This window comes from Nothobranchius furzeri, chromosome 3, assembly GCF_043380555.1.
Source record: "Nothobranchius furzeri strain GRZ-AD chromosome 3, NfurGRZ-RIMD1, whole genome shotgun sequence".
In the NCBI taxonomy this organism is placed as follows: Eukaryota; Metazoa; Chordata; class Actinopteri; order Cyprinodontiformes; family Nothobranchiidae; genus Nothobranchius; species Nothobranchius furzeri.
Genome location: NC_091743.1, coordinates 48522314 through 48536481, shown reverse-complemented (window position 1 = coordinate 48536481; position 14168 = coordinate 48522314). Strand labels below are relative to the sequence as shown.

The 14168-nt window shown below is 40.8% G+C and overlaps 2 protein-coding genes across 2 annotated transcripts; both read left to right on the top strand.

The window, feature by feature from the left end:
- Positions 1-236: 236 nt before the first annotated feature.
- Positions 237-5514, top strand: tatdn2 (TatD DNase domain containing 2). The gene is made up of 7 exons (XM_015959772.3): positions 237-431; positions 960-1252; positions 1349-1747; positions 1885-2817; positions 2960-3087; positions 4375-4558; positions 4671-5514. Exons 2-7 carry the CDS (start codon positions 968-970, stop codon positions 4809-4811), a joined length of 2070 nt encoding a protein of 689 aa, XP_015815258.3. The 5' UTR covers positions 237-431; positions 960-967; the 3' UTR covers positions 4812-5514.
- A 1186-nt stretch (positions 5515-6700) lies between these two features.
- ccdc174 (coiled-coil domain containing 174) lies at positions 6701-11679 on the top strand. The gene is made up of 11 exons (XM_015959773.3): positions 6701-6845; positions 7033-7143; positions 7228-7328; positions 7401-7459; positions 7540-7693; positions 7840-7935; positions 8311-8447; positions 8531-8625; positions 9329-9482; positions 9581-9733; positions 11058-11679. The coding sequence occupies exons 1-11, from the start codon at positions 6804-6806 to the stop codon at positions 11582-11584; spliced, it is 1629 nt and encodes a 542-aa protein (XP_015815259.3). The 5' UTR covers positions 6701-6803; the 3' UTR covers positions 11585-11679.
- The last annotated feature ends 2489 nt before the right edge of the window (positions 11680-14168 follow it).

Sequence of the window (14168 nt, the reverse complement as noted above, 5' to 3'; positions counted from 1 at the left end):
ACTAAATCTACTTATGTGTTTACAGCATACAAACATTGTTAGACATTCAATTTGAAAAGGATTTCTTGTTCATGAAAACTAATAAAAATATATTTCAGTGTAATCATTTTATTTTTATTAGCACGACTCATTAGCTGGTGTGTGTGTATTTTCAGTTTTTTACTGGGCTGACTGCCAGTTGTAAAAAGAACAAGAAAACACGGCCTTTCCCGCTATTCTCGCGAGATCTAATTGCATCGTCAAGTTTCAATCGTGTACCGTTCACTCAGACGCCATCTAGAGTTTCGCCTAATGTAAAATATTTTCAGTCGACATTAGATAATTCAACAACGTGGCTTTCTTTAAAATATTTTGTTATCGGTGCTTCTAACGGTTTACATTTGCGCCCTTCCACTTTGGTTCATTTCTCCTGCTATAACCCAGAAGAAAAGGTAACTTAACAATCATCTTTAAATATTTATTAAAACGTCACTTATTTCAATATAAAAACACATATAAAATGTGGTCTAATGACAATATCACAACACGTATTATAAAAATTATTTATTGTGTGAAAGCCGTGAAAAGTAGCTAAGCTAGCCAAAACTTTAAGATGCTAGCCCAGCAAACACTTTATTACGCCTTCATTTCAAACGGGTCAAACTGGTCAATACCATGAAAACATTTCACTACTGGAGTAACATTTTTTGAAGATTTAGGTCATAAAAATGAGTTAAAAGTCAATTTGAAGTGTTTACCATCAATAATTAATGAAACGTGAGCATTCGATTCGACACAGCCGGGAATAATTGTCGAGCCAGTAGACCAGCGACCCCAAAGCAGTTTTTTTTGGAACACCTTGCTATTGAATTTGATTGACTTGTCTTATTACATCCCTCTTTGGTTGGAATAATATGGCTGAACAGTTGACCGCCAGGCGATCACACATTTTCTCATTTAGATTATCGTATTCTGTTAAGGGTCAGACATGGACAGCAACAGAAAGAAGGTGAAATTTAACTGGCTGAATACCGTCTTCAGTTCAGCACGTGCCCAAAGGGGAGATGAGGGCTCAAGCACACCTTCTCCCTGCAAAACCCCCCAAAACAAACCGACGACACTTCCCCCTGCCGACTCCCCCGGATCAGAGAGTTTTGGATCACTCTCTCTGAACACCCCTAAGAGAAAATTAGAGCTCTCTGGTGAAAGTCTGCCCTCTGCAGGCAAAGTCAAGTTGAGGAAGCTCTCTGAGGATGATTTTACAACACAAGTGGTAGGTCTTTATTTTTCTGATAAGCATTTTTTGTACTATTTTTAAATTTCAACCTTAGCTGCAGTCTTAGCTTTGATTTATCTGCATTTGTCACAGGATTTGCCTACAAACAAGTCACCCAAGCACCTGGAGTCGCCAAAGAGTCAAGAAGTAGTTAAACCTTCGTCTCACACTTTCATCCTGAAAAAAAAGGAGAGGACACCTGAGGAGGGATCGAGGGCTATCTGCAGGATGGCATTAATGGCAGCCATTAGCAATACAAAAACAGATCTCTGCACAGCTGAAAGGCTTTTGGCCGACACTGAGAGTGACTCTAAGCCCTCTGTATCCTCTCCTGTTGAACCTGAAGAACCCAGTCCACCGTCTCTGGACAGAACAGATTTGGAAACCTGCTGCTTTTCAAGTAATCCGGAAGAATTTGAAGATATTGTTCCTCTAGAAGAGGATCACAGTTCTCCAGTGCGGACCTTTGGGGACACACAATCCAAAGAAAGCGTAAGTAAACACTGGTTGGTAAGAATTTGTTTTCTTAGAACTTTTGTTGTTCAAAAGAGCAACCGTTTGAGAGTTGAGTTATAAAGTATTCAACAGAAAAAAACAAAAGACTTACATTTTGTTTTTGTTTTCTACAGGACTCCGTTTATGTTGAGACCACCACTCACAGGAAGTTGTTTACTCCAGAAAGGTATCCAGAAGTAGAGGATCATGACTCGCCCATCCGTTTGCTGGAATTGATTCCAGATTCTTTGCCTAGTTTCATGTTTTGCCAGAAGAACCTGCTTCTCCAGACTGTCCAAGAAGCTAAAACATCAACATCGGTTCCTGTTTTCTCCACTACTGAAGCTTCTGAGCCAAGTCAGGCAGTTGCAGAGGATGACGAGCAGCATTTCTCCCCATCACAGAGGACGGTTTTTTTCTCATTCAAGCAGCCCAACCCACCAACCAGATCTTCCTTAAACTCTCTCCAAGCCAAGACACCGAACGTCTCCTCATCCTTCATGGCCAACTCACTGGATCCCTTTTCTCTGCCTTTACTCTCAAACAGAGGAGGATCTTGCTCTTCTTTGGCACCACGCAGGCAAAGTGAGGGGTACTCCTCCATGTGTCGCTCCCCTCACTCCTTAACCCCCAGTTCTGCTCCTACAGGAAGATTGTCCCTGGGTGCTGAACCGTTGTGGACCAGTTACCCCGACTATAACAGTCGTACTGGTTTCATCGACACACATTGCCATCTAGACATGCTCTATGGGAAACTTGGCTTCAGAGGCACATTCGGCTACTTTCGACAGCTTTACAAGAAGAGCTTCAGTCCGGAGTTTCGAGGCTGTATTACAGACTTTTGCAACCCTAGACTGATGGTGAAGGAGGACCTGTGGGAAGGCTTGCTGGGTGAAGACATGGTCTGGGGGGCATTCGGCTGCCACCCTCATTTCGCCAACAATTACTCCAATTTTCAGGAGCACAGTATAATGAAGGCAATGAGACACCCAAAAGCTGTGGCGTTTGGTGAAATGGGGCTGGACTACTCTCACAAAAACTCAACAGACGCTTCAAAGCAGAAACAGGTAAGCTCTGATTCACGTCTTCTGCAACAACAAGCGTTCTGTTTATCTAGAAATGGCTATTCTGAATTAAAAGGGTCCAAACAGTAGTAGAGTGAGAAGAAAGGTTTAACGTGGTGCTTTTGTCTTTACTTTTCTTCTCGAGGTGTTTGAGCGTCAGCTGAACCTGGCTGTGGGCATGCAGAAACCTCTGGTGATCCACTGCAGGGATGCGGATGACGACCTGCTGGCTATCATGAAGAAGTGTGTTCCCAGAGAGTACAAAATCCACAGGTGAGCGAACATTTGGACAAACATCGATACCTTTTACTTTTAGGAATTTTCATTTTTTTTCTCCAAATCTGTGTTACATTTGATCAGATTCATATGTATTCTTTGCTCGTGTTTTGTTCTTCAACAAAACTGTTTGATTCTAGAAATATTTGCCTTTTACTTGTGTATTTTTAATGTTGATAACTAGGAAACCTGCATCATCATTGGTCTTACATGTTTAGGGTTCGTTCTTTCAAGCTCCAAAAAAATTTTTTCTTGGAGAAAATGTCTCATATTTATCTACGTACAACAATGTATGCAAATATTTCAATAACCCAAGATAATGGCCGTGTTCGAGTTGAGCAGCGCCTCGCCTGGAAAACAGACGAGAGCAGACGGATGCAGCAGGGGGAGTGGCTGAAAGCCGGCGTTTAAGTCGGATAGATTTCCCTACATGTGTAGCTCGGGGGTGACGATGGCTGAAGATATCCCGTTAGTGTTCACACTTGTTTAATTATTTATTTTAATCCTGCTGCCTGTTAGCAACTGAAACACATCCTCACGTATTTGTGGATATCATATATTCTATATGGAGACCTGACTGTAATAATAAGTAAAGGTTATCAGCTGTAGGTTTAGTGTGCTCATAGGAAACGTGACAAAAAAACACAAAACACATTTCACTTTATGGCCTATATAGTTGTCATCATCAACATAACATGATTTACAGAATACATGTGACCAACTAACATTTCATGTTCTACCACCGGATGTTTGGATCAAAATATGAACCAATCAGATCTTAGATCAGTTGAGAGCCAGGCGTTTCCCGTCGTCCTCTAGGTTTTGCAGCCGGTGGAGAGCAACTGCAGCGCCTTGCTCCAAAATCTGCGGCCGCCTTGATCTCACGAGGTTATCGTTGCCTACGTATGCATGACGTCAGAGCAAGTCGGCGTCAAGTCGGACACAAATCTAACCGGCATGCACTGCTCGCCGATCACCGCTGGTCTAATCTGCGCAGAACTGGCTCATCTCAAACACAGCCAATGTCGGGGAGTAAACTGAGTCAGTGTGTTGCTGTTAGCCAATCCGAGGCGAGATGTCCACATATCAGGAAATAAAACTCCCGAGTACAGCTTGCAAGGCATTCATTCACACCAGAAACCCCTGGAAATGTATTGATTAAACAAGTTTCTGACACCTTTAATGACTTAATTTATTTTCTGTGGCGATGAGCGTTTTCTAGGGTAAAACGTAGGGTGTGTGTTTATCTTCATTTGTAATTTGTTATGCTTGTGTGGTTTTCAGGCACTGCTTCACCAACAGTTACTCGGTGATCGAGCCCTTCCTGACGGAGTTCCCCAACTTATATGTGGGCTTCACCGCTCTAATCACCTACAGCAGTGCCACCGAGGCTCGAAACGCCGTCCGCAAGATTCCTCTGAACCGCATCGTCTTGGAGACGGACGCACCGTACTTCCTGCCAAGACAGGCATGTTTGACCTGAGATGTTAAACGTCTCAAAATGTGCTTTATTTTAACTGGTAAAGATCATTACAGGTGTTTTAATGTTATCAATAGTTTAGTCTTTTGCTTTCTAACAGGTTGGTAAAAACATCTGCCGTTTTTCACACCCTGGAATGGGCATCCACACTCTGCACGAGCTGAGCTGGCTGAAAGGGGAAGATGAAGCCATGGTCCTCAGCACCATCCGAAACAACACGACCCAGCTCTACGGCATATGATCTGCAGACAAAATGCATTTCAAAACAATACAATCAGTTCATTGAATATCCTTTGCAGTTTTTTGTGTAAGGTTTTATTACTTAAGGGTTGAAGGAGCAGTTTTATATTAAACAATCAAAAATGCTCATAAACTTGTTAAAATCCTGTTTCCTGATTATGTTTTTAGTCTGTGTTGTTTCAAATAAGTCAGAAGCAGTTTCATATTCTTAGTCTGTTTCTGTCGCCTGATATTCCTGTTCGGGTGTGTTCTCTTGTCCTGCTGCTGGGCATTTTAGTTTGGTTTGATGTGCATTAAGCCTTTTGCAGCTCATGGTTATTTGCCAGGTGTGTTCAGGTGAATTATTAATTCATGCAGGTTGAAAGAGTGTGTACAGAGTCAAACACGAGTGTGTGAAATCACCACCACTGCAGAAAGGCAGCACCACGTCAGGTCCATTAGCCTGCTTCAGGACCTCCATCTTCATCCCACACACACATTTGGACTCAAGTGCTTTTTATTCAGAGAATGTTATTCCTGTGACATTTTCAGTTAGTTTGTTGGTCATAGAATTATTAGTTTTTACGTCGATGTGTTTCCCGCAGGGAAAATGTACGTTGAAACCTGTTTTGCCAGGTCCCTGAGAAAACCTCATTTAAACTGAAGAATGCAGGTCAGCACTCACACTCAGTTTAAAGCTTCAGTAAAAATAAAGATGGACATCAGAGCAGTGTGTGATCTGGTTACTGAGATGTAGGTAGTGTTTTTGTTGCCTTTACCTTTTGTACCTGGTGTCCAATTCACCAAACTCTTAAACATCTAATTATATGGATGGGCATCGGCTAGCAAGCATCTTCTCAATCATAGAATGTAAATAAGTCCTTTATAAATGTCTATATAGATGTTTACCTAATATAGAGGACAACACTGCATATTTCTGAAACTGTTAAAGCTGTATTTTTTTGAATGGAAATGATCTTTTTTTTTCACTCACATCAGCCATTAAACATGGATCTGTTAAATCCTGAGTGAAAGCACTAATGAATTTATATATTGAGTAACATTGGGACTCATTTAAATGTATTTGTTTACTTCAAAACACCAGACTTTAAATTACTTTTTCTATTTAAATAGAAGCTATTGCTGCAGATCTGATGAGTGACTACATAATACTCATTTTAAACTCCGCTGAGTAATTAATCTGAACAATTGACTTCTTTTCACCATCTGAGATGAAACAAGTGATCATTAACATTGGTGGCATTTTTCATCATTGCACCAACATTTTTATTTTCATTAATTACAAAAAGCACTTTGTATTTTAATTATTTTTCTTTTCCTCGTGTTTATGAAGTCCTACTAATCCCAAAGACAAGTGAAATTTATAATGCACACCTAAACATACAAATTTGTGTAAACTATAAATACAAGTTATTGAATACACAAATCCTTCCATAAATGCCAGAATTTACAACATGTTTACTCATTGTTTCACTAATAATTACCATAGCTGTTTCATGTAGGGACACTGTCCGCTGCTGCACATCTTAACTTGACATTTTTCCCTATTTTTCATACATTTAGGAGATAATTTGATCAAATTAGTTTTGGTAGTGGGCTTTTTAACTGTGCTTTTTATTTAATTATAAACATTCACACTCCAGACTTGTGTTCTACATTTAGTTTCACACACACACACACACACACACACACACACACACACACACACACACACACGCGGCTTTTTATTCTCAAAAACAATCTCTTCCTATCGAGTAAGGTATTTCTAATCAACAGAAAAGGAAACCAGCCACAAGTAAGATTAATCAGAACTTCAGGAGCGCCTTGTCAGACGTTTCTGCAGATTCAGTTGTCCACCAGAAGGTGGCGGTAATACAACCCACTAGAATGGATAAACACCAATGAAGAAGTCAGACGGCTAATAGCGTAGTGGGTAAAATAGGCTAGCACATCCATAACTGAAAGATAATGATTAAAAATATAAACAATCAACATGGATAAAAAGAAGAAAACATTGGACGTAGCTGCGTCATCGGTGAGTTTCCTGATTTAAGGATTTATAAACTTATGTGTGATTTTCATCCAAAAAAAAAATAAACAAAACGATTAACTGGCTAGTGTTTACTGCGAAAATGTTGCTAGCTACGACGATTTACAGCTGGTACAATATGCATAGGGAAAAATAAACACCCACATAACTTCATTACTTTTGTTTATTACAGTTAGTAGATCTGAAAGCGGAGCTCTACAGAAAACAGGAGCAGTTCAAACGGGAGAAACTTGGCCAAGAAAGCTCTGATGCTGGACACCGAGCTAAATCCACAGCCAATAAGGTACAGTTTTAGGTTTTACTGTAGAGGACGTTTAAGTGACATGGAAAGGTTTATAAGTCTCAGTCCTTTTTTTTACCCTGACAGAAACCAAATATCTGGAGCAAACAAAATGCTGGCGTGTCAGCAAGAGCTGCGAAAGACGCAGAGCAGCTGACAGAGGAGCAGATCAGCCTCGACACAGCCAGGTGAGTTCAGAGTCACAGCCAGGATATTCAGCAGATCTAAACTTATGACTGATCCTATCTGTCTCACAACAGGCGCAAGTTGGAGGAGAAGGCCAGACTCTATGATCAGATGACTAAAGGAGACTTTCCAGGTTGGTGGAGTTAATCTCCTTTATATTTATATGAGCAAGTTCCACTTGCAATGTGTGAATCATGTGTTTTTAATCTCCAGATGAAGAGACAGAAGCCCTTTACCTTGTTGACTTCACCCAGAAGATTATTGACAAACAAAAAGAAACATTTGCACCGAAGAAGAGGGAGCAAGAAGATGAGGAAAGAGAGAGCCTGTCCCCTATTCCTCCTCCTCAGAACCCAGATGAGGAATGGTAATAGATTAAATTCATGAGTTTACTTTGGACACAACAAACTGATCAAATAAATTCTATTGATTAACTTAGCGTCATGTCAGCAAGGTTAATGATGTTTAAACTGAAAGTCTTGCATTCCAGATAAACCTGATGTTTCTCTGTAGGGTTGATTTTGTGGACGCTTTGGGACGATCTCGAAGATGCATGAAGAAAGACCTGCCCAGTTTTCAGAAACTGGACCAAGACATTAAAGGAACAGGGTAAACATTTCAGTAAATCAGAAATTTCTGCAGCTGTTTCTGTTTTTACAGTATTTCACTGGATGTTAGTTTAAAATACTCTGAAATGACCCAACCTAAAGGAATCTAAGTTGTTGGTAAACTGAAGTGTATAAAAATCACTTATCCATAATGTAAATAAAAAGCCCTGATCAGATAAAAGAGGAAAAGGTTATTTTCTCCAGTTGTTGTACTTGCTTAACTTTTTTTTGGTAAAACAACATGTCAAGTTGGAGCGAGTGTTAATAAAAAACATCAGTTTACGACTTTTATTCAGCCTTTTCCATATAGTTTTAGATTTTGTCTTTTAAATGTCTTTAACAGGATAAAACACATTCTTATGACTGTTTCCTGTAGAGCGATCACTTCTGAGAACACCTTACTCTCCGAGGACATGCGCAGAGAGCTGCAGAGGCGGGAGTGGGAGAGGGAGGAAGAGGAGGCAATGAAGAGGCCCGTTGGACCTGTTCACTACGAGAATATTAGAGCACAAGGTCAGTATCTGATGGGATCAGATCAAAACGTTTTGAAGCCTTTATTTTTGTCAGAAACAAGAGTCTTTCTCCCTCCATTTTAGAGGCCCGTGACCTTGGTGTGGGCTACTTTGCCTTCGCCCATGATGAAGAGCAGCGCAGAAAGCAGAGGGAAACTCTGGACATGCTCAGAGACCAGGTGTGTGTTGGTGTTGAACTCATTCACTGCCAGCCGTTTCCTGATCACTAACGGCCTTCGCTGCCAGCGTTTCTCACCATTTTTACTGTTTTTTTTTTTTAAGAGTCACAGAACGTTGCACGCTAGCATGATGTCGATGCCAAAACAACCAAAACAAAGCGGAGACTCTCCTCTTACATCAGGAAGAATCCGCGTGTTTTCAGCGTTATCCGTTCTTTCATAATCCGTTGTCGAATTGTGATCGGCAGACGCTTTTCCGGTTCGCGCCTCACTTTTTTTACAGGAACGGCCCAAAACGATCTCCAAACACATGGATGTGTTGCTTCCTGATCACGTGACGTGATCGGCTTCAGGGCTGAGATGTTTGTTCTCTCAGCGCGGGGGCTCGTTCTGATTCTCAAACAGTAAAAAAATGCAAATGACGACTTTAGTCGTCATTGGCAGTGAATGAGTTAATAGCAACAGGAAACTTGATTAGATGGTATGTAAGAAAAGGTTACAAAATGAGCAAAGTGTTTTGGTTTGTAAAGTTCTTAAATTCAGAAACAACCTTTTTTCTTATTGTTCTTCATAAACTGGACCAGACTTCAAATGCTTGTCGAGGTTTTCTCTACTGCCATAATTATTGTACACTTCTCAAAACCAATGCATTAAGTAATCCTAAATTAGGTGAATAATTCCTCTCTTCCTTCCCTCCCTTCAGACCACAGAGCAGCGGACTAAGAGAGAACGACTCAAGGACAAGAGGAAGGCCATCCTTCAGGCTCGACTAGCCAAGGTGAGGCAGAGGAAGAAGAAAAAGGGAAAGCTGGATGGCACTGAGGAGGACGAGAACGAGAAGGAAGAGGAGAATCCAGGTAAGCATCCACATCCAGTTCATCTGCTGTTGAGGTCAGATTTAGTGCTGCAGGTTCATGATCAAGAGTTGTTGGTGAAAACTGGTTCTGTGTTTCAGGAGAGGATGAAGAGGACGAAGCTGTCGGACCCACCCCTCAGCCAGATGTACCACCAGAGGCCAGCATTCTTAGGAAGGTGGAAGTGGAGATCCAGGAGAGGAGGGACACCAAACCAGGAGTTCCACATGTTAGAGAGTGGGATCGGGGCAAAGGTGAGCCTGAGTCATCAGAACTAAAACCTCTAAATTTAAAAATCCTATAGACATTAAAGCCATTGAGGCGAATCCGCTGAACAAGCTAGGGTTTGAACGCAAACACGGTCGTGGAGAACTCACACCTCCCCTTGGCTATCTTCCCTGAGATGCTCCTGAAGAAACTGGAAACCTGTAGTGCCGGAGGAAACTAGAGAGGGCTAATCACCAGTCACCGTTTTCTAGGTCCAAATGTATTTTTTGTCTCAGACTTCAAATGGAGTTGAAGTGGTAGCAGCCGGCTGTTTCCCCTCTGATTTTACTGAGCGGAGATCCTCACACCAGTGGTGTTCTGTTACTAAATATGTGACTGTGTAATGACTGGAGGACCCAGGGATGTGCAGAAGCGCTGTGGTTTGGCGAGACTGACAAACGGTTGGTCCAATAGTTGCTTTCGGTCCAAAGGGTGCTATTGATGGAGGATTTTAGACAAATGCAAAATAGGCACTTTAATATTTGTTTGTCTTTTTTTAATGTCTACATTATATTTATAGCTAAACCATGTTAGAAGGTTGTTATGAGGCATGAAAAAAATTTTTTTAGCTAATTTATTTTCCAAATTTGCAGTTGCAGCTTTAAAATAGCAAGTGTGAAAATGGTCCAATTAACAGGAGTGGGGAAATCTCTGAATACAGTGCAAAGGTTCATTTATTTCACTAATTCAACTTAAAAGGTGAAACTAACATATGAGACAGACTCATTATATACCAAACCAGATATTTCAGCCTATATTAGTTATAACTGTGATGATTATGGCTTACAGTTTATGAAAAAACCCACATTTAAAACCTCAGACTATTAAAATATTGTGACGAGGTTAAATAATCTAGACTCTAGCTAATGAATCCAGAACATCTGTAAAGGGTTCCTGAGCCCTTAGATGGTTTTTCAGTCTAAGCCAGATTACGGACATAAATGGACTTTCACCATATTCAGATTTTTGGGTGTCATCTGTACTTTGTGTTGGGAGTGTGACGTAATTTATCGCTGTCCAAATCTGAAAGGGCCCATGGATCGGGTGTTTTCTGTATTAAAGAACTACAGAGAAAGTTTTTGAGATTCTGTAGGCATCAAATGTTTGTGAATCGCAGAACAAGCAGTCGAGTCTCCTCTGTCTCATGTAAAACTTAACATCTGCTGTGAAAAATATTAACGGTAAATATCTTAGAAATAAATAATGGATTTAAAACAGGAAAATCAGAACTAACTTGATTAACTGCAGGTTAGGTGGAGCTGGTCTGAATGTTATCATCACTTATCCTACGCCTGGACTACTTTTTTCCAGAGTTCATGTTCAGCGAGTGGAAATCTCGCCGTCGGGATGAGCGGGACTCGGAGTTCGCCCCCCCCACTGCCTACTTCACTGAAGAGAAAAGACTGAAACCAGCAAAGGCTAAACACCAGGAGAACAAAGCCCACATGTTCTTCAAGTCCAGAAAAGCTCCAGGAGGGGTCTCTGAAAGCGAGACTGAACCTCAGCCTCCAGCTTCCTCTCAGCCATCACCGCCCCCACCTGCAGAGACCTCCCCGCCTTCAGCACCCCCCCTCTCAGCTCCCTCTTTTATCCCCCGGTATCCCCCACCTCCTGCTTTTTATCCTCCATTTCCTCCTCCACCTCCTTTTCAGTTTGCAGGTCCACCACGCCATGTCCTTCCTCCGTTTCCCCCCCAGTCCTCATACCAGTATCTGCCCACCCCCGCCCATGATATCCAGCCACCTCCGCCTGGAGTTGAAAGCCCGATTCAGCAGCTTCCTGAAGGAGCTCCTCAGAATTTAGATGACATGCTTTCCTTCTACAGGAACTCTAGCTGAGGGCTCCTAGTGGAAGTAAACACTTCCTCAGAACAACAGAAACAAAGTTTTATTTACAGAAGCCCAAAATCTAATAAACACAGATTTACACTGAACCTTGACTTTGTTTTATGTTGATTTGATGTATGAGCAAATCCACTAGAGGGTGCTCTTTTAGTGCTACTCAGAAAATTAAAACTCTTAAAGCTTTTTGCAGCTTTACTTGACTTTTGTCTCCTAAATCTTCAGAGAAACATAAAAACGTATGCACAGAGCCGATACCTCAAGGGTTTGTGCTCAGAACTCAAATGTACTCACGTGGTTCTTCTGCAAAACAATAATAATAATAATAATGCATTGAACTTATGTAGCGCTTTTCTAGACAACCCAAAGACGCTTTCACACACTCTCACATTCACACACTGCTAGTGATGGTAAGCTACTTGTAGCCACAGCCGCCCTGGGGAGGTCTGATGGAGGCGAGGCTGCCATTTGGCGCCGTCGACCCCTCTGACCACCACTAACACAGGCAAGTTGGGTGAAGTGTCTTGCCCAAGGACACAACAGCAGGATACCCCTGGCGGGAGCTGGAATCAACCCCATGACCCTCCGATCATGAGGCAACCTGCTCTACCACCTGAGCTACTGCTGCCCCAAAATGTAAAAGTTAGCTTTAAAAATTGTGAGGGGTAGAATAAAACTGTTTCAAGTTAGAATAGTTTTTAAAAACACAGCGGAATGGGTTGTTTTATTACATTTGAAATAAATTCTTATGTTTATACTGTCATGCTCTGTGTCCCTTTGGTCCCCAGCCCCCTCCTGTTCTCACTCCAGGTTCTCCTCATGAGTCTCCTTGTGTTCCCCAGTTCTCTCTAGGCTTTCCTCATGTTTCCTTCTAGTCACTCCCTGGTAGTTCCTATTGGTTTGTATTAGTCCTCCTCACCCCTCTAGTCATTAGTTGTTTATCTTTGCCCTTAGTCTTTAGGTTTAGTTATTTAGTGTTTTATAGGTTATGGTTCATCTCCCCCTCTGCTTAGTTCTTTCCCCAAATAGTTTATTGATGGCACCTGTCTCCCCTCTAGATCTCACTCCTCACACCTGTCACCTGTTCCCCTGATTGCTTCCCTCTGTGTTTAAAAACCCCTGTCTTGTCCCTCAGTGTTTGTTGGTCTATTGTACGTGTCAGCGTTGTTCTGTCCTCCTCAGGAACTCCAGGGTCTTGCTCATGGATGAGCTTTGTTTTGTAGTTTAGTTTCTTTTTTCTGATTTTCGGTTTGGCTTCCTGCCCCTTGGGATATTCACCCATCATCCTAAAGAAAGAATTTTACTTTCAACAACCGCTCCTGCCCCTAGTGATCTGGTGTTCTGCAATTTGGGTCCTAACCTCCTGCTCTCAGTGTAAGATATTGTAGCAGTTATCAAATCTTTACTCTCTTTAATGCAACCAGAACATGGATCTGTGTTTTCAGTTTCACTTCAAGTTTTAAGAATGTTGTCCTTTGACTGACTCCGCCATCTTGTGTTCTAACTTAAGATATAATAATTACAGTAAACAAAAAGTTTTATTTGGCACCAAGTCATCAGAGAGATGAACTCTGTTTTAGAAAAGGAGCAATATGTTTATTTTCCTGTTGTGTTGATGAAAGATGAACCAGAGCTTGTTTGAAGTTTTGGTCCTCTCAAGACTTTAAATATACCTCTCTAATATATTATGGGATTGTAAAACTGGACCAGTTTAAATTAGCAAGATAAAATAAATGGCTCCCAAATGAAAGTTTATCCATAAAATTGATGATTAATTGACTCGAAACAAATGTTTTCTTGTTTATTTCTGCAGAGCTGCATGATTATGCACTTGATAGAACTGTTGCTTCACAGCAAGAAACTCACAGGTTCAGAGCCTAGCTGCAGCCTTTCTGCACAAAGTTGGCTTGTTCTCCTCGTGCCTGGGGGTTCTCCAGTTACGCCGGTTTCCTCCCACAGACCAAAAGCATGCACGTCAGGTTAAAACGTTAAGGTGTTTCGTTTTGTTTTGTTGTTTATTGAGAATTGTATGGAAGCATTACTAAAAAGTTTGGTTTGCAAAGAGGGGCAGATAATGTAAGATATTTCTTCCTTCTGCCCCATTTCATTCAAATTGTTTGGTATTCATGTTTATGTATGTTTTTTATGTTGTTTGTATATATATATATATATATATATATATATATATATGTATATATATGTATATATATGTATATGTATATATATGTATATATATGTATATGTATGTATATGTATATATATGTATATATATGTATATATATATATATATATATATATATATATTATATAATTTTTTTTTTAACACTTTAAATGAAACAAAGAGAAAAAAATGCATGGGCTTGATGAGCAAAACACACATTTCTGAAAATGGTGCATCTGGTTCTTTTCCATTAGCAGAAAGTTTGAGAAAGCTGAAGGTCTGACATCAACTGTTTCTGAAAACATGCACTTGGATGGTAACCATGGTTACGAGATCTCTACCTGAAAGAGAGAAGCTCATCGTTCATGATCTCTCCTGAATAACATTTTATCGTGCAGCTTTTGACATTATTCTGTAAAT